At 37.6% G+C, this 25,935-nt stretch overlaps 5 protein-coding genes across 8 annotated transcripts; 2 read left to right on the top strand and 3 right to left on the bottom strand.

Moving 5' to 3' along the window:
- Positions 1-5,553: 5,553 nt before the first annotated feature.
- Positions 5,554-7,006, top strand: RB195_021626 (uncharacterized protein; the record flags this gene model as incomplete). Its single annotated transcript, XM_064208470.1, has 2 exons — positions 5,554-5,607; positions 6,221-7,006. 2 exons carry the CDS (start codon positions 5,554-5,556, stop codon positions 7,004-7,006), a joined length of 840 nt encoding a protein of 279 aa, XP_064064351.1.
- Positions 7,007-7,464: 458 nt separating this feature from the next.
- RB195_021625 (uncharacterized protein) lies at positions 7,465-8,760 on the bottom strand (the record flags this gene model as incomplete). The annotated part of the gene is made up of 1 exon (XM_064208469.1): positions 7,465-8,760. The coding sequence occupies one exon, from the start codon at positions 8,758-8,760 to the stop codon at positions 7,465-7,467; it is 1,296 nt and encodes a 431-aa protein (XP_064064350.1).
- Positions 8,761-8,934: 174 nt separating this feature from the next.
- On the bottom strand, positions 8,935-15,976 carry RB195_021624 (uncharacterized protein; the record flags this gene model as incomplete). Of its 3 annotated transcripts, XM_064208466.1 has the most annotated exons (5): positions 8,935-10,536; positions 15,063-15,188; positions 15,246-15,433; positions 15,504-15,576; positions 15,827-15,976. In XM_064208466.1, the coding sequence occupies 5 exons, from the start codon at positions 15,974-15,976 to the stop codon at positions 8,935-8,937; spliced, it is 2,139 nt and encodes a 712-aa protein (XP_064064347.1). The 3 variants fall into 3 exon arrangements, with proteins under 3 accessions (XP_064064347.1, XP_064064349.1, XP_064064348.1); XM_064208467.1 differs by lacking the exons at positions 8,935-10,536; positions 15,063-15,188; positions 15,246-15,433; positions 15,504-15,576 and adding an exon at positions 15,598-15,741; XM_064208468.1 differs by lacking the exons at positions 15,063-15,188; positions 15,246-15,433; positions 15,504-15,576; positions 15,827-15,976 and having other exon boundaries at positions 8,935-10,395.
- Positions 15,977-17,502: 1,526 nt separating this feature from the next.
- On the top strand, positions 17,503-19,575 carry RB195_021623 (uncharacterized protein; the record flags this gene model as incomplete). Of its 2 annotated transcripts, XM_064208465.1 has the most annotated exons (3): positions 17,503-17,556; positions 18,790-19,471; positions 19,532-19,575. In XM_064208465.1, the coding sequence occupies 3 exons, from the start codon at positions 17,503-17,505 to the stop codon at positions 19,573-19,575; spliced, it is 780 nt and encodes a 259-aa protein (XP_064064345.1). The 2 variants fall into 2 exon arrangements, with proteins under 2 accessions (XP_064064345.1, XP_064064346.1); XM_064208464.1 differs by having other exon boundaries at positions 18,790-19,575.
- Positions 19,576-20,266: 691 nt separating this feature from the next.
- On the bottom strand, positions 20,267-24,369 carry RB195_021622 (uncharacterized protein; the record flags this gene model as incomplete). The annotated part of the gene is made up of 10 exons (XM_064208463.1): positions 20,267-20,449; positions 21,387-21,553; positions 21,617-21,761; positions 22,015-22,184; positions 22,303-22,477; positions 22,543-22,730; positions 22,801-22,873; positions 22,932-23,039; positions 23,125-23,252; positions 24,306-24,369. The coding sequence occupies 10 exons, from the start codon at positions 24,367-24,369 to the stop codon at positions 20,267-20,269; spliced, it is 1,401 nt and encodes a 466-aa protein (XP_064064344.1).
- Positions 24,370-25,935: the final 1,566 nt, after the last annotated feature.

The following is a 25,935-nucleotide window of genomic DNA, read 5'->3' as shown; positions in this document are numbered from 1 at the left end:
AATACAATAAACCAGAGAAATAAAATAAATGTGTTGTCGATGCGGAGTTTCAGGATTAACTTTGGAATCTGAGAATGTTCAGTAAGAAAAAAGAACACTGAACATTCGTATGTATCCGTGAATGACCGCTTTCACTGCAAATTAAGTTCCGAACGAGTTGAACTGGAACAACTCGTTCTTTCGAATGATTTTCATGCTCTACGCAAGCTATTTACCAGTAAATGTTCATTACTTGTTTCGCGATACTTGTAAGAGTAATTAAAAGTGAGACGGATTTAAGATGACCGGTCAGGGATAACATTAAAAGTAGCGGACTTTCTGGAAACAGGGGAAAAATTCCTGTTCAGCGAAGAAGAATAAAAGAAAGAAGTTAATATGTTAGAGGTTTTTGTATTTCTTCCCGATTTAGAGTCGATGACTCAGTTACTGGTTTTGAATGAGACCTTGATGAACCATGTTCATAACAACAGCTAAACGGATAGGCTACGTTTCTTGTGTAGATCAAAATTTTATTACTTAAAATTTTGTAAAGTAAAAAGAAAGTAGTATTTCTGCTATTTTTTCAAGGCTCATTTTATCAGCACGTTGCCGGTGAAGCCTTCCACAACATTTTTTTTATTTTCCACAAAACTCTTTATTGTTGTAATGATTTCCTATGTTTATGCTGTTTTTTTTTATAGTTAATCATTTTTATATTTAATGTAGATTCTATTGTTTTCTGCATCATTTTCTTTACTTATTTAGAAATCTCCTGCAAATATATGTGCCTTTCCTGATTGTCGGGAATAATCCATGTAGAAAGTAACTGTAGCGTAAGCCTCAGATGTCTCATGGAAAAAGTCTAGTAAGATGCACTATTTTGGTTTTATTGTCCTCTAAATTTGTTTTGATCATGCGGGGCCAAAAAAAACGCACTTTCCTGCTACAAACATAAAAAAGTGCATACTTACTGAATTTGTTTCTTGTGCCCAAAAGTGCACACACTTTGTTCCAGAGCGTCATCCTAAATACACATGCAGTGAATAGTGAATCGCTTTCCTAAAGAATTCCAAGCGAGCGTTCACTATTTCACCGAAGGGGCACACCGGCGGCTTTGTAGGGCCGCTTACATTGCGGATATTTAACGATTTTGTGAATTCCAAAGTGTAACCCTGGATTTAGAAAATTTTAACTCCTGTCCCAGCCAAGTAAAAAAAGAGAATGTAACATGATTCTTGTTTGGAAAAGTCTATTTAACTCATTAATGACAATGTCCAATGATGCCGTCGGACATTTTTTAGGTGCACCTGAAGATGTGAGTGGAAACTATCGCAAAAATACTTTTTTTTTGAGAAATTACTAATTATTTAATCATATAATCATCCTTTTTAGAACACCGCCCAAGGAAGAGTTGACTTAAAAAATATTCAAAAAATGTACGTAACAATAATATGTGAAAATGTAGCGCGTAAAAAATTTATTGGAAATTCTGTTCCGGGATATGTAAAAAAAATAACAACGGACATAAATAATAAAAACCGCCTGTTTGTTATCAATTTAAGAAATCTTGAGATTCATAGTTCTAAGAAGATAAATGGAAAATTTTCAATTTGAAAATAAAAATAAAAATAATTCTATAGTTCTATCAAGATAAATGGCCGTGTCGGTGACAGAGAATTTCCAGAAAATTAGAAATATTTAGAACAAATTTGTTCTGTGGTGTTATTGTGTCGATTTTAAAACAGATTAAACTTGCTCGATCCAGTATAGAAGTAGTAGAACATGCCCAGTTCCTGTGATGGTTTAATGCACGCGATTTTTTCTCTGTAACATAAAAGTGCAATTTACTTTAGGCAGTGATCAAATCTTGAAAGTACACCTTTTTTTATTAAATGCAATATTTGCGACAGACAAAATTGAATTTTGTCCTGTGTTTTCTGGTTTAATATGAAAAAAAAATAGTTGACAAATTCGGCTATTTATTTTCAATCAGCTGGAAATTAGCTGTAAACTTGTTCAACCTCTTTTTGGTAATGTTGAATTTTTTATCTGCTCTTTACAACATCTTCTTTACATAAATTCGCTGGGTCCACATCTATGCTTTGACAAAATTCCGGAAAAGAAGAAAAAATCAAAAAAGATTTTCTGTTATTTACGACCGGTATATACTACTTTAAATACTAAATATAATGTTACTTCCGTAGTCTGAGTCTCGTACAGATTTTTTGTAAGAAGAAATGTAACGCAAGGGTAACAGAAGCTTCCAGGTTACTGCTTTCGCTCCTTGTTCTTCTCTTATCCTTATTTTTATTGTGTCCAATTAGTCAGATAAAGTCATTGGCGTCTCAATCCACTTCGGATGCCCCAACGCGTTTTACTGGAATTCGTAATCGTTGAGGTTTTGGAACGCGTGTTGGCCTCTATAATGACTTGCGGGGGCTAGCCGATGATCAAGCCAGTGTTTTTATCCTCCCAGACAAGTCTGGTACCAATTTATCGACTCCGGAGGGATGAAAGGCTTGGTTTGCACTAGGGGGGTTTCGAGCCCTCGGCCGTGTGGCTACAACGGACCTCTAACCGACTGCGCCACACCCGCCTTGATCCTTAATAAATATAAATCAATAAAATTCAGTTATTTGCAATGTTACTAGTTGCCGAGGATATATATTGACAATTACTATTTTATTTCTATTTTACTAGTGTTTACAGTTACTATTTCTTGCCACTTAATTACTGCTTAGAATTACTATTTTATTTCTTTAATTTATTCATGGAGATGTAATTAATTACCAAGGAAATAAATGTGTAGCTTAGTGAATAAAAATTGTTTGCAACTGTAATAAAATTTCGAATAGGTTTCGAATCCTCGACCTTGTGGCTACAACGGACCTCTAACCGACTGCGCCACACCCGCCCTAATTACCAACGATTAATTGGCAGATCTGTTCAGGACAGTTGTGACACAATAGAAATATTGAAGGTTTTATTCATCTTGACAGAAAATTTCTGGATTATAACTTAATCTAACTTTATAGCACCTTATTCCGGAATCAAATATGCTGTTAAAACTGGATCACTTTGGGAACAATTTATCTGAATGATACAATTTTTTGTTAACATTCATTTAAAGTTACCGTAACACAGTTGAAAATTAGCAGAAAATTAACATTTGTTCAGATAAATTTCTATTCTTTTATCTTATCAAGGGCGCACTTCTCGTATACAAGTTAGGAAACTATTCCTAGAGGGTTGGCAGAGAATTCGATCATGGACAAGGAATGGTCCATTTCTCCGATATTCGAGGATTTCAATCCTTGTAAGCGACCATATGTGGCTCCTGCAGTTCCATTTGCATCTGACGCACGGAATTTTTTGAATAAAGATATAACGAGTGTTGTAAAGTTGCTATTTAAAAAAGAACTGCTTAATTACTACATGAACCTGAATATATAGATTACCCACCTCTCTCTAACGACAGAACGGTGTTATCTTCTCCTCATCTCCTCTGGATTGAATCCATGTATTCCAGAAAGTGTTGTGATTGTCAATAACACCACCAGACTAAGCTAATCTAAAAACTGAAGATAATTTAAATATGTTAAACAGAATTGAAAAATTATAATTTGACTTCATAATTTGAAATTTAAAATTTAGATAAGCTGAAGATAATTTAAAACGTCCTGAGATATAAATGTAAGGAAAAGAAAAGGGAAACTAAATCGAAATTTATGAAAGGATCCAGAAATTCGTTGGTCAGCTAATGAATAGCTGCAGAAAATAAAACAATCGTTGAGCAGCTCCTATTTTTGAAAATTTTCCGTCCCGTTTTTCTTCGTCCCACAATTAATGTCAACTTAACGAAACCTGAATGTGACCGAAAAAAGAAGTGGAACGTCAAGGATTCGAGTATCAACCGTACGAACAAGATTATCCGTTTTGTTGCAAGTGGTATTAGCTATGATACGTTGCTACAATGTAAATATTTGCTCTGGATTCGTTTGACAATCCTACCTGCTTTTGTTTTGAGCGAATAGGCTCGGAATGCATAACCGCATTGACTTTCGGCTCGTAATAGAAGGCGAAGATTTGAAAATTGTGGAGAAGAATATGGATTCTATGTTTTCAACGATAAAATTCAAATTATAAACAACAAAGAAAAACACCACGGAATCGAATAGAATAAATACAGAATTTAAATATAGAAAATAGAATAAATAAATAGAAATAAAACGATTTCCGTCTACAAGCTATGTTTGAGAAAAATCAACGTAAAAAGGAACATAGCCAAGAAAAATAATGAAGCTACAAATGTCCAAGCCTTATCCATAAATGCAATTTTTTTTCATTTGGATAAGTTAAAATTCTAACTGACATCATTAAAGGTATTGTGGAAACGGCTGACAAAAATGGTAACAGTTTTATACTAAATATTTTTTTTTGAAGAAACTCTAGCAAGAAAAAAAATTTTGAATGCTTTCTTTGAGTAGTAATTTTATAAGAGTGTGTATTTGCAATAACTGGTTTATCTATAAATTTATAATATTTCTAGTAATTATTTTATATTATATTTTATATTATTTTATATTTATTTTATGCAGTATCCACATATTCGTGAATTGTACCATCTATTATTGTATCTATGTATAATTGCATAACCGATATGTTTACCTGGGTGTTTATTTATGTGATTTGCTAATTATTTTATTCAAAAATTTGTTTCTAAGAGATTTTTTGGAGAGGAAAAATATGAAAAATAAAAATGTTAAATTACTGTAAGTATAAAAGTACTAATATACTGTCCAAAGCTAATTTTACTCTAGAAGTTCTTTTTTTTCTTATTAATATACTCGCCTTTTAATTTGTTCATTTATTTTCCAACTGAAACTTTGTTGTCAACTCTGAAACGCATTTTAAAAAGCTTAAGTTTTAGTTTTTTTAAGTTTTAAGAGTAGTTCGAAGGTAGTAGCTCTGAGAGAGGAAGTTGACCTTGTGCGTATCCAAAATATGTATTCGCGATTTTTTTCTTTATAAAAGCTATGATATTTATATATATGATTTGGAATTTCATTTAGAAATTCATTTACATGTTCAGGTTATAAATAAGTAAGTAAATAAATATATTTATATCTTTGAGGATGGAAACCAGGAGTTATATAATCGAGTAAGTTTACAAAAAAAACAGTTTTGGGCTTGCAAGTAATCATGTAAACGAGTGTGATGTTACTGCAGAAATAAGATCGTTACGCCTCTTTTGAGTACTATGGCTGGATATCTCTGAGTTCTCTACAATATTTACGTACGAACATCTTTTAGCGTTTTTTTCATTCATCGTGAAACATCCTACAAACATCGCGGATAAACGGTTTGACGTAGAACACTGGATTAACAGCAGAAAATCGTAGAGTACGTGATGTAACATGTTTCGTGGTTTGAGTACGTTTATTAGCGAACACAGCAAAGCTGAAGACAGTTGGAAAAAAAATCGAATGCAAATTGATTCTCATTGATTGCTGTCTGTGAGACAATATAAAAGCCTGGAACTAACAGCATGGACATCACATCACATTCGCAGCAATGCACTCATCGTTCCTCATTGAGCTGCTACTCTTAGCTGCATTGTCAGATCAAGTAAGAGTTTAGCGCAGTAGTATTACATCAGATAAAATTTTATTACAGTTGCAAACAATTTTTGTTCACTAAGCTACACATTTATTTCCTTGGTAATTAATTACATCTCCATGAATAAATTAAAGAATTAAAATAGTAATTCTAAGCAGTAATTACCTCGTGGTAGAAAGAATTTGCCTCTCTACAAGTAAAGGATTTTAGTAGACGGAGAACGGAGACGTCAAAAAAAAAAACTTTTGCGAAAAATCTATTCAAGGGAAAATTTTGTTCAGAATGATTCCATATTTGACTGGAAGTTTAACTGGTGATTTTTGTTTTGGAATAGCTGGTCTCTGGAAACATTCTAGTTTCAGGAAAAGTTTCGTATCAGAGTAAGGCACACGTGTCAATGTTCTACATTTGCACAGAATTGTTTTTCCTAACTATTCAAAAATTTAAAAAAAATTCAACGTTAGCCAATGAATTTATTTAACAAGCTTATGCACTACGTGTACAGCTTATCAAACTGGATACTGTATTCAAAAATTAAAAAAATGAAACAAAAAATAAAATAAAAAATAGTAAAGAAGCAAAAATAAAGTGATTTTTAAGGAAAAGAAGATTTTAATTTCAGACCTCACTCGCTCGCGATAAACGTCAATGTCCTTGTGCAGCACCGTTCGCCCCTTCCTGCAGCTGCTCACCATCTCCTGCACCTCAATGCGCCTGTAACGCGATCGTTCCTACTCCGTCTTGCGCTTGTGGAGCTGAGACTCAAATCACGGAATGTCGTTCATCATGCCAGCAAATCTGTCAACCAATGTGTTCACAGGTTATGCTTTCATCCGCATGCCCTTCATTCTGTACCGGTACGTGCACAAGAGCGTGCTATCCTCAACCGTACATTCAACCGTTGCGTGTGGTTATCCCAAGATTTACCCCGATCGGACAATGTCCAGTGGTTTGCCAACAATCTTGTCAAAAAGCATGCTCATCCTATACTATTTATCCCTCATGTATGCCGATGTGTGAGGAGACATGCGAGGAAAAATGTGTGCTAGCTTCTCCCATTCAAAAACAAGTCGTTCTGGCTCAATCCGTACCTCTATGCGGACCTCCTTGTGCTCCAACATGTGCTCCTCAATGTCTCCGAACACAACTTGCGTGCACGGATGCTTGCATGCCGAGTTGCGAACCAGGATGTGTTGCCGGACAACAGCTACGTGCCGACGATTCAGTTACAATGCCAGTTCTGAGTCCCGTACCAGAAAATCCAGGAACTACAGTCAACGTAAATGGTGGAGGACTATTGTCTGGTAATGATCAATCATGTCCCGAAGCATGTATGCCAAATTGTGATCCACAATGTCTTATAGATCTGTACATGGCTAGTCCACTACCGCCAAGAACTAAAGCATAGAAGAAAATCTTTCAGTTCTTTGAGTTCTGTTGCTTGTCTGCTCATATACGAACGTGAACGAAGCAAATAAATTTTTTATTTCACAAAAATTGTTTCGTACAAAAATAAACACCACATTCACACGTGTGTTTGTTATTGAAAACTCGATCAAAGCAAATGTTGATGGTAAACGAATCTCTGTCGCAGATTTTATTCAATAAACATCAAAACACTTTACACTTTTATAGTTATCGGTCGAAGTGATGAAAAAAAATCAGGAAGAGGCTCAGGCTGAAAATACGTAGCCTGCAAAAAAGTGATTTATCATGCTTGTACCTTTATTTTGGAAAGAAAAAACATTTTCTGGGATCTCGAGCCAATCCTATCTTCTGCTTCTGAAAAGGAGATGACCGTTACTACTAGCGCAACAGAATAGAATTCGAATTGATTACTTACTTAGATACTTAGATGGCCCGTCTTCACTCGACGTGCGGGCCCCAGCATCTCTTCCACTCGTTTCGTTCCCTCGCCATTGTCATCCAAGATGTTCTCAAGCTTCGTGAGTGACGTTGACGAGGTCCTTGAGCCGTATCCAGCTGAGCTCTCAGCTGGTCCATCCGTGCAGCGAACACGTCACCCCATCTCGTTGGCGGTCTCCTTCGGGGGCGTTTAGCGTCCCTTGGGATCCACTTTAGCGCTCTTTTAGTCCATCTATCGTCGATTCTTCTCATGATGTGACCGGCCCATCTATGTTTTGCTTTCGATACATATTCCGCTGGGTCGCGAAGACGGGACATTCCTCTTAAGTCGGAGCTACGAAGACCGGCAAGGTGTTGTGTGCGCCGGTTAAACTTCAGGAGACATCTCTCGCGGGCTCTGTGGGTAGTAAGTAGCTTCCAAGACGTGGCCGCGGTGTCTGCCCACGTCTCCGCTGCGTAACAGAGCGATGAAAGGACTGTCGAGTCGAACAAATGGGCACGAAGATCTTGGTCCGTCAGTTGGTCCGTAGCTTCCCTGACGGCTGCGAATGCTGCCCATGCTTCTCTCATTCTTCTATTCAGTTCTTCCTTCAAGTCGTTTTCCATGTTCATAGAACGTCCGAGGTATACGTATGACGGAGTTTCCACGATTTGGGAGCCTTCAAGTTGTACTCCTCTGTCCTCGCAGTGCGCGTTCTTCATGAACTGTGTCTTCTTTCTGTTTATTCGTAGTCCTATTCTCTTCCCTGCTTCGTTCAATTCGTTGAGCATCGTTTCTGCTTCATTGGTACTGCTCGAAAAGAGAACGATGTCGTCCGCTAAACGAAGGTTGGAAAGAAATCTTCCATCAACACGTATGCCCCTTTCTTCCCAAGATAGTGATTTCATTATCCATTGCAATGCAGCCGTGAACAGCTTCGGCGATATAGTATCGCCTCGTCGTACCTCCTTTCCAATGGGTATGGCGAGAGGGTGGTAGAAAAGCTGTATCCTAGTCGTGCATCGTTCGTAGCAATTGGCTAATGTCCTCACATACGACGCGTCCACACCTTGATCGACCAGCGCTGACAGTATTGCATTCGTTTCTACGCTGTCAAAGGCTTTCTCATAGTCGACGAAGGTTAGAACAAGAGGCAGACGGTATTCCCGGCAAACCTCTATGACCCTCGACACGGTCTGGATGTGGTCCAAGCAGCTGAACCCTTGACGGAATCCGGCTTGTTCTTGAGGCTGGGCTTCATCCAGCGTGTGAGGATGATCTTGGTGAATACTTTGTATAACACGCTCAGCAAGCATATCGGACGGTAGTTCCGAAGGTCCTCTCGGTCACCTTTCTTATGGATAAGAACGGTTCGCGAGGTCTTCCACTGGTCTGGGATCCTTTCTTTCTGAAGATAGGATGTCATGTGCGCTGCTAAGATTACATGAAGCGGATGGCCACCAGCCCGAAGAAAGTCTGCTGATATAAAATCAGGTCCGGGGGCTGTGCCAGGTTTCATGCTCTTGATAGCGACTCGTACTTCCGAAGGGAGAATCCGTGGTGGAGCCAGTGGGGATGATTGGGCTTGACACAGGAGTTGATGAACGGAAAAGGTTCGAGTAAAACCTCTCCGTAATGATTTCCATCTCACGACGAGAAGACGTGCGAGTCCCGTCTTCGCTCAGCAAGGTTGCTAGCGGAATATTATATTCGCGGAGATCCCTGCGGCACTTCTTTAGACTCGTTCTTCTTTGTGCTGCTTCTAGAATCTTCTTCTGCCTGTACTTCAAAAGATCCTCCTGCAACGCTTTTCTGCAGCTAGTGTTTGCTACTAACCGCTCAATGTGCGATGCATTCGGATCAAGCCTCAAAGCCCTTCTTCTTCCTAACAATTCCTTGGTCGTCTTCGAAATTCGATCCAAGTTTGTCGTGCGCGACTTCGAGGCACGTTCAGCACAGGCTCGTAATCCTCTGAGTAGCATCTCGTAGTCCACGTTTGGGTCCTCCTCGATGTGCCAGTCACTTTGGGACAGGGAGTCCTCGAGTACGCAATCGTCGTAGACGACTTCTTTTCTCCTTCGTTGCCGATAGCAGATGTTCTTTTCCATCGAGTGGCTAAGCCGTATTTTCGCACGAAGGAGACGGTGATCAGAATCACTACAAAAGGATGGTACTACTGAGACGTCAAGTAGACACCACCTCCGGTTGGTGAGTATGTGGTCGATCTCCGCACGAGTCGCGCTATTGGGCGATTCCCATGTCCACCGACGATGATCTTTTTTCATGAAAAGAGAGTTCCCATGAAAGAGGCGAGCGGCGGACAACAGCCCTGCGAGACGATTGCCATTTTCATTCCGGTCCCCTAGTCCAAATCTTCCAGTCCTGTATTCCTCTTCTGTGGCCTTTCCTAGTTTTGCGTTGAAGTCTCCGACAACGAATTTGTAAAAGGACTTCTCGTTGTGGACTACTTCCTCCAGCTCCTCGTAAAACGCGTCCAATTCGGAATCATCAGCTGGTGATGTTGGTGAATAGCAGTTGATGATACTGATGGATTTTTGCGCAGAGGGGAGGCGGAGGCGAAGAATGGCCAGACGAGGTGACAGGATCTCGTGAGAATCGACGAGATGGACGACAGATGGGTGCACAACGAAACCAACACCGCATACATTTCGCGACGGAACCTTCTCTCCACGAATGACGAGTGTACCGTCATGCATCTGTCGTACGTCGCTCCTTCTGCACTTGGTCTCCTGCAGAGCAATCACGTGAAATTTGATACGCTCTGCAGCTCCGAGAAGGGCATGCAGGTCGGCGTCTGTGGAAACTGTTCTCGCGTTGTAAGTACACAGTCTGAGACAGTCTCCATGGCGAGTCGTGCGTGTGTCGCCTTGGTCCAGAATCAATGACGTCCTGAGCAACCTGAGATTTGATCGCCTCTCACCGGTCGCCATACCGTCCGACGTCTGAGACGGCAGGGCCCAGTGTGCAGGGTACTGAGGCAGTGAATATGCTGGAGTGGCAAAAAGACTTTTCCCCAAACTAAGCAGCCATGCCACGGCGAGCTTAGCGTTCACCACAGGTCGTCGCCCAACCTATATGGATCAGGGAACCACCTTGCGGTATTTTGCCAAGACGGAGGTGAATCTTAGCAGTGGTTTACTCTTAGCTAGGCTTCCGATTCCGAGAAGTCGGAATGTCGGATGTGTCGAACTCCTTCTCAGCTTGGGAGACCCTGCCGGAGGACGAACCTCCGCTGTGCATCGCAGTTCGACGCCCAGTGTCACCTCCACGCCACTATGAGGCGATAAACCGTTGTGGAGGATTCGAATTGATTAGAAAAGTCAAATCAATAGCATAATATTTTTAAAAATAGACAAGAATGTATACAAATAATTTGAAGAAAATTTGAATGCAAAAAATTGTTTCTCAAGTAGTCGAATGGAAAAATGAAACGTAAGAGTTGAACAAACACCCGAAATCGGAGCAAGTCTACGGAAAAAGTCACGAAAACCTCAAATGGCAAGCTAGAATATTGATTTGATCTGGATATATGGACATATGAACTGTTCGATATATGGATATATGATATACGAGTGGCTGTATTCGATCAAAAAGAGGAAAGAAAAAGGAATCAAATCTAGAAATTTTACTCAATAGGAAACTCAAACACGAGTCTCATCCAATTCTAAAAATTCCAGGCTAGATGATACTGTAAGATTCAGAATAAAGGAGAAAGGAGAAAATCTGTGCCGTATCAATCCACTCGGGATGCGCCAACGCATTTTACTGGAATTCGTAATCGTTGGGATTTTGGAACGCGTGTTGGCCTATACAATGAATTGCAGGGACCAGTCGATGATCAAGTCAGTGTTTTGATCCTCCCAGACAGGTCTGGTATCAATTTATCGACTTCGGATAGATGAATGGATTAGTTGGCTCTAGTTCGGTTTCGAACCATCGACCGTATGGCTACAACGGACCTTTGACCGACTGCGCCATACTCCCCCTAGGTTAACGCGTTTTACTGGAATTCGTAATCGTTAGGATTTTGGAACACGTGTTGGCCTATACAATGACTCGTGGGGCCCAGCCCTCGTGGGTACTTATTTATCGGCTCGGCCTCGAAGGGATGAAAGGCCTAGTTGGCTTTAGGGTACCTTCGAACCATCGACAGCAAGACTACAACGGACTCTAACAGACTGCGCCATATTCGCTCTAGATTCAGAATAATATAAACTAAATAGTTTATATAATTTATTTATAGTTTATATTTATATTATTCGTTTATCCGGTAATTTGTATAATTTAAGATTCCAATAGCAAAGTAGGTGCATATTTAAAAATATGAATGGAATGAATGAAAGAAGCTGAGCTTCATGGGAAACTCTTAAATGCATACAATAGAAAAATGTTTATCAGATTTTACTTTAAGTAATAACTATTCGGAGCAAATTCGACTTCTGGTCGCATAATGGGGACTCAGAATTCCAAAAAAATATTCAGGATTTGTTATTTCTGGCATAATATCGTCTCAAAATGTATTGTTGTTGTTTCTGAATAAATTCTGAGAAAATGTTTCTGAATAAATAAATGAATGTTTCTAAATAATAGTGCAAATAACGAAATAGAGAGCAAAGCTGTAAGTTTGACAGTGAAAAAAGTAGGCATTTTCAAAGATAGAAACTTACAATTTGAACTATAGTAAACAACAAATTTTGATTTTTTTTGAGCAAACAATTTTTGAGCGGATTCTTTACAACTAGGAAAAAAATTTTAATTGATCTTCAATGGAACACTTTTGTATATTTCTGAAGAGAATGGGAATTTCGAACTCATGTATGATGTGGGGTACTAAAATACTCTAAATAATCTCCTGATTACAAATATAATGAATATTTCGTCTAATTTTGAGAAATTAGCGCAAACCCTACAAACATCTCTTCCTTCCACTGAGATGTAGCCGCGGGATATGCCAATGGCAGGATTGGGGAGTTGTGAAAAATTAAAAAGTTGTAGAATTTACGAAGTTTGCGAAAACTTTGCTTGTTTTCAGGACACGTGTTTGTCAAAACTAAATTATTGGAGTATATCTGAAATCAGCAGCTCATTTGCTTTCGAATAGGATTTTCAAATCTTAATTTTGCCTACTCCCAAGGATTCTGATGGTTTGCGACCGGATTCAGAAGAAAAATAAGGATAATTGGAAAATTTGGGTAGAAAATGTAAATTTTACCGATGCGAGTGCTTCAATTTGTTGTTGGATAAGTGTGAGAACAGTAGAAACAAGCGATAATCCAATAAGTAGAAGAAATCCAACAATTACTAAGTAACAATTTTTTACCAAGTAACACATCTCCAAATCCAATAGTTGTGAAAGAAATAAGTGTGAAATACAGTTAAGTACTTAAAATTGGAAATAACACTCATTATTATTATTTATTTATTTATTCATTATTTGTTTTACTTATTATTTCTCGTTCCTATTTTGTTATCCGTAATTTTATTATTTGGTTATTACCTATGCAGTATTAAAGAAACACTGACCATAGCTCTAATCATGCTATATAATAACGCGCTTAGTCCGTGTGTGTGTGTGTGTGTGTGTTTCTCTGTGTCACGAAAATACTCCATAATGATGCAAAACTCTGCACCGATGAGGTGCCGAACCATCGCCATTTAACTTATAGGCGAGCACGCTACCTTTTCACCATTTTCCCAAATCGTACAGATGTGTATGTTGGCTTTGATAATGCAAGTTAGTTTCTCTCATATTTTAGAGAAGGTAAATAAACTTTTATGTCAAAGTATACTTCCAAATTTGCTAGCTATTATGCTGTATAATAACGGGCTTATTCTGTCACGTGTTTGCATCTCTACATGTGTGTGTCTTAGTCAAGCAATTACAAAAAGAGGGGGAGACGAATACTATGAATACGAATATGCGCCGGTGCCAGGAAGCTATAGAGTGGGGAGGAACGGGTTCCACTGCGTCGTTTTGGTGCGCGAGAGCCCCAACGCGGTAGAATGTGTTTTTATGATCCTTTCGCATATCTGTTTCCCAGCATGTCTACTGATGCTGCTAGCACCCTTCAAAAAAAGGAAACACACATGCGAATGGCTGATCAAATGCAATCCATAGTAGCCGGTAGTAGCGATCCGACGTAGGACGTTATTTTTATCACTACGATAGTGATATTCACGTCATTCCATGTTAGCACATCATTCTATGCTAACAGTGGAGAAGAGGAGACTCATACTTCGAATGATGTCTTCAAATTGTGGAGGTTTGAGAGAAACATAGATGTAAAATTAAGCTGGATTGCTCCTCAAATATAGAACTAAGCGAGCGTTTAAGGAAAGACCATAAAATCTTTCATCTAGGTTTAAATTTTCGGGTAAGAAAGATTTAAGAAAGCGTTGATAGAAAAAAGCAATTATAATTCTCTAAAAAATATAAAAATACTGTTATTTCTGCTATTTCTTATTGATCGGTGAAGGCGAGCGAAGCGAACACCAAAATGAAGCACCAAAATAAGCCTGAAGTCCGGCTTTAGCCGGATGTTCAGGCTGGTGATATATAATAACGAGCTTGTCCGTGTGTGTGTGTGTGTGTGTGTGTGCGTGTGCGTGTGCGTGTGTGTGTGTGTGTGTGTGTGTGTGTGTGTGTGTGTGTGTGTGTGTGTGTGTGTGTGTGTTCGTGTGTGTGTGTGTGTGTTCGTGTGTGTGTGTGTGTGTGTCACGAAATTCGAAAAAGGGGGTGCGACGGGCCCACCCGGCGTCGGATTGGTGCGCTGGGGTCAGACTCCTATCGAAGGGGGTGCGACGGGTTCACCGGCGCCAGATACCTATAGAAACGTGTGCGACGGGTCCACCGGCGCCAGATACCTACAAAAGCGGGTGCGACGGGTCCACCGGCGCCAGATACCTACAGAAGCGGATGCGCCGGCGCCAGAGAGCTATGAAATGGGCTGCAACGGGTCCCACGGTGTCGAAATGGTGCGTAATAACTTCGTGTGCATGTCGCAAAAGATAAATGGTTAAAGCCGTGGTCACTGGGAGCGTTGCTTTTCACCTTCATGACTCCTCCGCATATCTATTTCCTTCTTCGTTCGCCTCAAGTTGGTATCATGCCGTTCTCAGAAAGTGGAAACGCGCATGAAAACAGCTGCTTAAATAGTAGCAGGATGTTTATGTGATCTAACGTGGAACGTTATCTTTATCAGCAGGATGATGTCTTTCACGTCATTTCATGCCAAAACGCCATTCTTTGATAACCGTATATAGGAAACATGAGAAAAACCCATATTTCACGTGATACTTTTAAATATTGTCTATAATATATTGATAAGGAGTGTTTGGAGCTGAAGCTCGAATGTTTTGCAAATGTAGAACTGACGCGTTTAAAAAGAAGACTATGAAATCTTCAATTATAATGTAAAAAAGGAAGGATTGCTGGAGATACACAAGTCCAATTTCATACAACTAATAACACTAATATTAATTTTCGTTTATCAGTGAAGGTGACAAAGCAAACACCACAGAAAGTCTGAAGTCCGGCTTTAGCCGGACGCTCAGGCTGGTCTTCAAATAATGTAAAAATCCATGCGCATACAAATACCCAAAGAATTGTAAGAAATATGAGGAATGAAATAGGAAACGATAAAAGATCCTCATCACCGAGGTTTGAGGATGATTGATCCATTTGTGGTTTTGCTTCATCACCAAAACCGACAGCTGCGCTTACCTGAAAGCGTAATTACCAGAATATTATGTTCAATATATGAAATTTAATTCGTCTCACCTTCTGTTCCAAATCTTTGCTAACAACTTTCGTGGATTTTATTAAAGTTTTCCAGACCACCTTACATAATCTAGCAAACATAGCACCAAGAGCAAAAAGTGTAAGAACAGCGATTGGGATCCCAATAAAAGCGTAGAGAATTGTTAGCACTCGACCGGCTGTTGTTACAGGTACAATATTACCGTAACCTCAAAAAAAACTCTTTTGTTTGTATTTCTCCAAATATTTTGATGACATTGGTATAAAGTGTAAACGCACCGATTGTTGTATAAACTGTCATACAGTAGAAAATTGCTCCCCAAAAATTCCATCGAGTCTCTTCTGGATTTACCTGCATTATATACGGTTTTCCTCATTTGTTTCGAAAAACAAATGAGGAAAACCAAATTGGCTCTATTCCAAGTTTTTCCTGGAACTTTAACAAATTCCTCCTTGTATGGTTGAGGGCTGCTAAAGGTTGCATAGCTCGGACATTGTTTAGTCGGATCACTGTATTCTGGAGAAAAAAAAATTGGATTTATTCAGAGTCTCAGTAATTAAATTTTAAAAAGTAATTGTTGATAACTTAGCTAAACACTTACCTCAAACAGTTCTTCCCTCTGTTTTTTGAGGAGTTCCAATTCGTATTGCTCGTTAGGACCCTCTAACTCGCTAAACAATAAGGCACCGAGCACAGTGTAAACAATAAGTCCGAGTAAAGGTAGAAGAGCTGGAAAAAACAATGCTCTCATATACTAGTAATTGACGCAACACTCAGTTCCCTCATTTTCCTCATTTTGTTACGCATAATTCTAAATTAAGCGATAACTAAAGGAATGGATAGACCACAAGTTTAGTGGAAAAGATATTCCGCTATTGATTTCAATTGAAAACAAAAATATAGCCCCCGTTAAACAAAAAGATTTAAAAACCAGGATTACAATCAGTTAGGATTGATGAAATTGATATGAACGATATGTTTAATGCTAGAAAAAGAGCTGATTTTGCTTAAAACATAGAACGAAGCAAAAAGGAAAATGAGCAATTTTTTCCTTTTCGATGAGTTACAATTCTAACTGACGTCATTAAATGTATTGTTGAAATAGCTGACGGATATAGTGACGGTTTTATTCTAAATAGTTTTTTTTTTTTTGAAGAAACTCTAGCAAGAAAAAATTTTTTTGAATACTTTCTTTGAGTAGTAGTTTTACAAGGAGGTGAATTTGCAATAGTTTTTTTTTTGGTTTATCTATAAATTTATAATACTTCTTATAATTATTTTATTTACGCAGTATCCATATATTCGTGAATTGTACCATCTATTATTGTATCTATGTATAATTGCATAACCGATATGTTTATCTGGGTATTTATTTATGTGCTTTGCTAATTATTTTATTCAAAAATTTGTTTCTAAGAGATTTTTTTGGGGAGGAAAAATATGAAAAATAAAAATGTTAAAGTACTGTGAGTATAAAAGTACTAATATACTGTCCAAAACTAATTTTACTCTAGAAGTTCTTTTTTTTCTTTCTATTATACTCGCCTTTTAATTTGTTCATTTATTTTCCAACTGGAACTTTGTTGTCAACTCTGAAACGCATTTAAAAAAGCTTAAGATTTAGTTTTTTTAAGTTTTAAGAGTAGCTCGAAGGTAGTCGCTCTATTCTCTCTGAGAGAGGAAGTTGACCTTGTGCGTATCCAAAATATGTATTCGCGATTTTTTTCTTTATAAAAGCTATGATATTTATATATATGATTTGGAATTTCATTTAGAAATTCATTTACATGTTCAGGTTATAAATAAGTAAGTAAATAAATATATTTATATCTTTGAGGATGGAAACCAGGAGTTATATAATCGAGTAAGTTTACAAAAAAAACAGTTTTGGGCTTGCAAGTAATCATGTAAACGAGTGTGATGTTACTGCAGAAATAAGATCGTTACGCCTCTTTTGAGTACTATGGCTGGATATCTCTGAGTTCTCTACAATATTTACGTACGAACATCTTTTAGCGTTTTTTTCATTCATCGTGAAACATCCTACAAACATCGCGGATAAACGGTTTGACGTAGAACACTGGATTAACAGCAGAAAATCGTAGAGTACGTGATGTAACATGTTTCGTGGTTTGAGTACGTTTATTAGCGAACACAGCAAAGCTGAAGACAGTTGGAAAAAAAATCGAATGCAAATTGATTCTCATTGATTGCTGTCTGTGAGACAATATAAAAGCCTGGAACTAACAGCATGGACATCACATCACATTCGCAGCAATGCACTCATCGTTCCTCATTGAGCTGCTACTCTTAGCTGCATTGTCAGATCAAGTAAGAGTTTAGCGCAGTAGTATTACATCAGATAAAATTTTATTACAGTTGCAAACAATTTTTATTCACTAAGCTACACATTTATTTCCTTGGTAATTAATTACATCTCCATGAATAAATTAAAGAAATAAAATAGCAATTCTAAGCAGTAATTAAGTGGCAAGAAATAGTAACTGTAAACACTGGTAAAATAGAAATAAAATGGTAATTGTCAATATATATCCTCGGCAACTAGTAAAATTGCAAATAACTGAATTTTATTGATTTATATTTATTAAGGATCAAGGCGGGTGTGGCGCAGTCGGTTAGAGGTCCGTTGTAGCCACACGGCCGAGGGCTCGAAACCACCCTAGTGCAAACCAAGCCTTTCATCCCTCCGGGGTCGATAAATTGGTACCAGACCTGTCAGGGAGGATAAAAACACTGACTTGATCACCGGCTGGTCCTTGCAATTCATTATGTAGGTCAACACGAGTTCCAGAACCACAACGATTACGAATTCCAGTAAAATGCGTTGGCGCATCCCAAGTGGATTGATACGCCAGTGACTTTATCCTTTATCCTTTTATTAAGGATCTAATTAGAGACTTAATTTCGAGACTACACGGACTTAAAAAATATGTTAGTAATTGTCTGAAGTTTTTAATTTAAAAAATATGAGACATATTTCTGCCACTACTTTGTTTTGCTGCAATATTACACTTGAGAAATTATTTTAAAAATTATTTTCTCGGAGTTCTAAAATTTAGAGAGCATAACGTTTCACCTATTGGTTGAGAGAATTTACTTCTCAACAAGTAAAGGATTTTGGTAGACGGAGAACTGGAGACGTCAAAGAAAACTTTTGCCAAAAATCCCGCGGAAAATCTATTTATTGGAAGATTTTGTTCAAGATGATTCCATATTTTGCCGGAAGTTTAACTGTTTATTTCTGCTTTGGCATATATGGTCTCTGGAGACCTTTTAGTTTCAGGAAAAGCTTAGTATCAGAGTGAGGCACACGTGTCAATGTTCTACATTTGCACAGAATTGTTTTTCCTAACTATTCAAAAATTTAAAAAAAATTCAACGTTAGCCAATGAATTTATTTAACAAGCTTATACACTACGTGTACAGCTTATCAAACTCGATACTGTATTCAAAAATTAAAAAAATGAAACAAAAAATAAAATAAAAAACAGTAAAGAAGCAAAAATAAAGTGATTTTTAAGGAAAAGAAGATTTTAATTTCAGACCTCACTCGCTCGCGATAAACGTCAATGTCCTTGTGCAGCACCGTTCGCCCCTTCCTGCAGCTGCTCACCATCTCCTGCACCTCAATGCGCCTGTAACGCGATCGTTCCTACTCCGTCTTGCGCTTGTGGAGCTGAGACTCAAATCACGGAATGTCGTTCATCATGCCAGCAAATCTGTCAACCAATGTGTTCACAGGTTATGCTTTCATCCGCATGCCCTTCATTCTGTACCGGTACGTGCACAAGAGCGTGCTATCCTCAACCGTACATTCAACCGTTGCGTGTGGTTATCCCAAGATTTACCCCGATCGGACAATGTCCAGTGGTTTGCCAACAATCTTGTCAAAAAGCATGCTCATCCTATACTATTTATCCCTCATGTATGCCGATGTGTGAGGAGACATGCGAGGAAAAATGTGTGCTAGCCTCTCCCATTCAAAAACAAGTCGTTCTGGCTCAATCCGTACCTCTATGCGGACCTCCTTGTGCTCCAACATGTGCTCCTCAATGTCTCCGAACACAACTTGCGTGCACGGATGCTTGCATGCCGAGTTGCGAACCAGGATGTGTTGCCGGACAACAGCTACGTGCCGACGATTCAGTTACAATGCCAGTTCTGAGTCCCGTACCAGAAAATCCAGCAACTACAGTCAACGTAAATGGTGGAGGACTATTGTCTGGTAATGATCAATCATGTCCCGAAGCATGTATGCCAAATTGTGATCCACAATGTCTTATAGATCTGTACATGGCTAGTCCACTACCGCCAAGAACTAAAGCATAGAAGAAAATCTTTCAGTTCTTTGAGTTCTGTTGCTTGTCTGCTCATATACGAACGTGAACGAAGCAAATAAATTTTTTATTTCACAAAAATTGTTTCGTACAAAAATAAACACCACATTCACATGTGTGTTTGTTATTGAAAACTCGATCAAAGCAAATGTTGATGGTAAACGAATCTCTGTCGCAGATTTTATTCAATAAACATCAAAACACTTTACACTTTTATAGTTATCGATCGAAGTGATGAAAAAAAAATCAGGAAGAGGCTCATGCTGAAAATACGTAGCCTGCAAAGAAGTGATTTATCATGCTTGTACCTTTATTTTGGAAAGAAAAAACATTTTCTGGGATCTCGAGCCAATCCTATTTTCTGATTCTGAAGAGGAGATGACCGTTAGTACTAGCGCAACAGAATAGAATTCGAATTGATTAGAAAAGTCAAATCAATAGCATAATATTTTTAAAAATAGACAAGAATGTATACAAATAATGGGAAGAAAAATTGAATGCAAAAAATTGTTTCACAAGTAAGAGTTGAACAGACACTCGAAATCGGTGCAGGTCAACGGAAAATGTCACGAAAACCTCAAAATTAATGACAAACTAGAGCATTGATTAGATCTGGATATATGGACATATGAACTGTTGGATATATGGATATATGATATATGAATTTATGGAATGTTTAGTCGCTATACTTCATCTTCACGAATTGTCGTCGTTCTTACGGTTGGTTGGTGTGGTGGCTCTTCAACAGATACTGGAACCACGTTACCAATACGAAATCCTGTAGCCGGTTTGCGAGTAGGAGATTCATTTCGTGACGGCAATTCGTTGTTTAATTCCATTTTAAGAATTTCTTCATGTATTAAAGCCTGAAAATGTGGTTGTATTCGATCAAAAAGAGGAAAGAAAAAGGAATCAAATCTAGAAATTTTACTCAATAAGAAACTCAAACACGAGTCTCCTCCAACTCTAAAAATTCCAGGCTAGATGTTACTGTAAGATTTAGAATAAAGGAGAAAGGATAAAATCTGTGCCGTATCAATCCACTCGGGATGCGCCAACGCATTTTACTGGAAATCGTAATGGTTATGGTTCTGGAACTCGTGTTGACCTACACAATGAATTGCAGGGACCAGCCGATGATCAAGTCAGTGTTTTTATCCTCCCAGACAGGTCTGGTACCAATTTATCGACCTCGGATAGATGAAAGGATTAGTTGGCTCTAGTTTGGTTTCGAACCATCGACCGTATGGCTACAACGGACCTCTAACCGACTGCGCCACACTCACCCTAGGTTCGCAATAATATAAGCTAAATAGTTTATATTTATGTTTATTTATAGTTTATTTTTATACTATTCGTTTATCCGGTAATTTGTATAATTTAAGATTCCAAGGGCAGAGTAGGTGCATATTTAAATATATCAATGAAAAGCTGAGCTTCATTGGAAACTCTTAAATGCATTCAAAAAAAATGTTTATCAGATTTTACTTTAAGTAATAGTTATTCGGCACAACTTCGAGTTTTGGTCGTAGAGTGTCCTGAATTCCGGATCTTATTAGAGATGAGGCTCACAAAACCTTCGAATTTCTAGTGAACAACTCCCCGTTGTTGAAATTTTTCCGCACTCTGAAACTTTTGCTTCAAATACAAGAATTCGTTCTATTTTTTCCTCTTCCTCGTTTCCCCCGTTCCCATTGGATTCCAACAATTGCTCGCATAACCATAGGTTAGGCGAAAATTTGGCGGGGACTAGTTCTCGCGCAATTATTGAATCACATTAGCTAGTTAGTTCCATTAATCTACCTGTAGTAGGGATTGATCCGTTTGCACTCCACGATTTTGTCGATGCATTTTCTGTTCAGATTGTTCGATAAGTCTTTTCTTTGAAGATGTAGGCATTACTTTATATAGTAACCTTTCTTTAAAAGGCATTCTCGAGATCACTGCATCCATGGATCGTGGATCAACTTCTGAAAACTGCACAAGATGTGAATAAGAATTTTATGAGGACGATTTGAAGAAAAATGAATGACCATGTTTCTGCGTGGATTCACTTCCTCCTTCTGTAAGTGCATTATCAATACTCATCTTCTTCAGATCCTTCTCGGATATCTCTCCCTCATTTGCAGCTTCAGCAAGTGCATTCATGTACTCCCGATCAATATTTGCTTGCATTCCCTGAAAATATTCTTTTTTTATGCGTTTTTTTATTAAACTGATTATACAGGGCTCAGAATTTCAAAAGAATACTCAGGATTTGCCATATCTAGCATAAAGTCGCATCAAAATGTATTATTAATGTTAGAATTCTGGAGGTGTAGTTTATTTCTCAAGAAAAAAGAAACTTTTGAAATCAGAAACAGAGTCGAAGCCGGATTCAGAAGAAAAATAAGGATAATTGGAAAATTTGGGTAGAAAATGTAAATTTTACCGATGCGAGTGCTTCAATTTGTTGTTGGATAAGTGTGAGAACAGTTGAAACAAGCGATAATCCGATAAGTAGAAGAAATCCAACAATTACTATGTAATCGTATTCAGATGGTAACACATCTCCGAATCCAATAGTTGTGAAAGAAATAAGCGTAAAATACAGTGATGTACCTAAAATTTGAAACAATATTTGCTTTATTTATTAAATCTTAGTCTTATTTTTTATTCATGATTTTACTATTTATTCTCTATAAAGTTATTACTTGTGTAGTACTAAAGTAACACTGACCATAACTCCAATCTTCAAATAATGTAAAAATCCATGCGCATACAAATACCCAAAGAATTGTAAGAAATATGAGGAATGAAATAGGGAACGATAAAAGATCCTCATCACCGAGGCTTGAGGATGACTGATCCATTTGTGGTTTTGTTTCATCACCAAAACCGACAGCTGCGCTTACCTGAAAGCGTTAAGGTGTAATTTCCAGAATATTATGTTCAATTTATGAAATTTAATATCTCGTACCTTCTGTTCCAGATCTTTGCTAACCACTTTCGTGGATTTTATTATAGTTTTCCAGACCACCTTACATAATCTAGCAAACATAGCACCAAGAGCAAAAAGTGTAAGAACAGCGATTGGGATCCCAATAAAAGCGTAGAGAATTGTTAGCACTCGACCGGCTGTTGTTACAGGTACAATATTACCGTATCCTCAAAAAAAACTCTTTTGTTTGTATTTCTCCAAATATTTTGATGACATTGGTATAAAGTGTAAACGCACCGATTGTTGTATAAACTGTCATACAGTAGAAAATTGCTCCCCAAAAATTCCATCGAGTCTCTTCTGGATTTACCTGCATTATATACGGTCTTACACTGTATTGTTTCGAAAAACAAATGAGGAAAACTAACTGGCTCTATTCCAAGTTTTTCCTGGAACTTTAACAAATTCCTCCTTGTATGGTTGAGGGCTGCTAAAGGTTGCATAGCTCGGACATTGTTTAGTCGGATCACTGTATTCTGGAGAAAAAAAAATTGGATTTATTCAGAGTCTCAGTGATTAGATGGTAAAAAGTAATTGTTGATAACTTAGCTAAACACTTACCTCAAACAGTTCTTCCCTCTGTTTTTTGAGGAGTTCCAATTCGTATTGCTCGTTAGGACCCTCTAACTCGCTAAACAATAAGGCACCGAGCACAGTGTAAACAATAAGTCCGAGTAAAGGTAGAAGAGCTGGAAAAAACAATGCTGTCATATACTAGTAATTGACGCAACACTCAGTTCCCTCATTTTTCTCATTTTGTTACGCATAATTCTAAGTTAAGCGATAACTAAAGGAATGGATAGACCACAAGTTTACAGGAAAAGATATTCCGCTATTGATTTCAATTGAAAATAAAAATATAGCCCCCGTTAAAAAAAGATTCAAAAACCAGGATTACAATCAATTAGGATTGATGAAAGTGATATAAACGATATGTTTAATGCTAGATGAAGAGCTGATTTTGCTTAAAACATAGAACAAAGCAAAAAGGAAAACTGAAATAAAGGAAAAATTGATAATCTTTTCTTTTTTTCTAGGATTTAAGTCTCGGATTTATTCTACTTTGATTTAGATAGCAAAAATCATTCACCGACTGCGGTCACGTTTAGAAACACACGGCTAGGATTGAGCACATGAAAAAAAAAACGTGATAAATGTGATGGAGGCATGTCGTTTGCATGTGTATAACAAAATTTTCTGAATTTTCTTACGTCTACAAAAATATGTAACAGTTACAAAAATATTGATGATTTAGTATTATCTAGTAGTTGGCGCGACTCTCCATCAACCTCAGTTCATTAGGTTCGGATATCTTGGAGTTGGCTAGGATTTTTTTCCCTACGTGGCCCTGTTGCTTTAGTATTATCGATCTCATAGGAAGGTCAAGCGCGAAGCGAATGAGTGATCGCGAATTTATTAGTAAGTTTACAATTTATTAATTCCAATACCGGAACATCAAATGGAAAATAAATCCAAAAAAGTCAAATATTCATTAAATGATAGGATATTGTGCGAGTGATAATTTCGAAACCATCATAAAATTTCGGGAACTTATTTCCGTATTAACCTCTGGAACAAAGTACTGTACAGTGAACAACGTGAATCAATAGAAATAGGAATTTATGCATATGTACAAATAAGTATGACCACATCTCTTCCAGAATATTAAGTAAAGTGTTAGAAAAAAAATGAGTTCGCTTTGAAATTAGAAAAAAAAAGTTTTGCTAAAAGAATGCACTCACCTTTGGCCTGATCTCGTAAATTACTGAGTACTCGTGCAGCGGTACGTGCAATCGGAGCTGACATGTTCAGCACGTGAAAAATATGATCCAAGCACGAATCGACGAAGTAAAGGCAGTCTCGTGCGGGAATTCTGGCGGATTCGTTGTTCTATATTTCGACGAACAAGAAAAAAAATCTTAATTAAAATTTTTGCAGTTACAATAGTATAGATGAGAGTGAAACAGAACAGCAGAGACGGATAATGAACAATATTCGGATATTTATGAGTAAATGACCCGTTCATCTTTCACTCTTATTGGAAAGGAATTTTAATTCCCTTTGACTGCTATTTTTTTCCAGGAATATGTTCCTTTTATATATGAATAATATTGTAATTGAGCAAGAACACGACAAGGATATAAATTTTTAAAAGGACCAATAACGGTCATTTGTGCTACGGTGAGGTTGTGCTGAGCATTCCCGCTACAAAGAATTAAAAAAAAAAACGATTTTGTAAAGATCTCTACAAAAATGAAGATTCCGGATTTTATACTGATAGTAGAAGGATGAAAACAGGACAACTATTAAGGTGATTTAACTTGTACAAAAAGAAAATTTACTGGTAATCAACGAACAAAAATCAACAGAACACCATTCCATCAAGAAAAATTACAATACTGTCAACACAACTCTATGCAATCCAGAAATCCACGTCTGCGACTTTAAAAAAAACCGTTAGCTGTAATTATTATGTTGATTTTCAGTAAATGAGAGAAAAAAATGAGCACTTCAGATCACTTTGTATTCCTAATCCGAACTATCCAGAATTTAGTACTGACTTATCTTCTTTTCTTGTTTTCTGGAATTATGGAATGAAAAATATTGATTTTTTAAATGTTGTACTTGTTTCATATTAAGCAGCTATAAAAAAAATGCTTTGGATTAGTCCTAAACAGTTGTTCCCCTCTCATAGAAAAAAATCCTTGAACCTTATGGATAGGTAACTTTTCATTGCTTACTTAGAAACATATACAGAAAGTGTTTAGTGTAAAATTTTTGAAGAACTGATTATTTGATTAGAATCAATGAATTGCTGGTGCGATTGAGATGTATAGGTCCGCATATTGCGACAGTTGGCACATAATCCAGAACAACCCGCATTCCACGAACGAAAGGCAACATTTGCTTTCGAGAAAAGTGAGAGAAAGTTATTAAATTCTGATGAACATGGACAAAAGATCGTTTCTTTTCCAAAAAAAAAAAAATCAGAAAGGAAAAGTTACAAGTTGATCAACTGAATCCGCAAATTTAATAAGAATTTTTTTTAGCAAAAAAGAATTCTAGGAGAAAGAAAGAGGAGAAAATTAAAACTGCTGAAGATCTTGTGCTACTATGTATCAATTTGCTAGTGGAATGGGTCCGGAGGACTATCGGATCCGTTCCTTCTGTTTAATCTCTTTTTGATCTAATTAAATTTTTGTTTCTAAGATTTGAATATGAGAAAAATGGGTACTTTGGGGAAAAAATTAAGAAAAATATAGTGCAGTGTCCGGGGACGGGTATACAAATCCGATTGTTAACTAAACGTGGTGGCTCCGCTTTCACTAAACACAATCAGGCATCTGAGTATTCGCGCTGGGAGCGCACGAG

Source organism: Necator americanus, chromosome X (genome assembly GCF_031761385.1).
Source record: "Necator americanus strain Aroian chromosome X, whole genome shotgun sequence".
In the NCBI taxonomy this organism is placed as follows: Eukaryota; Metazoa; Nematoda; class Chromadorea; order Rhabditida; family Ancylostomatidae; genus Necator; species Necator americanus.
The sequence above is the reverse complement of the archived record's forward strand: the minus strand, read 5'-3'. Positions and strand labels throughout refer to the sequence as shown.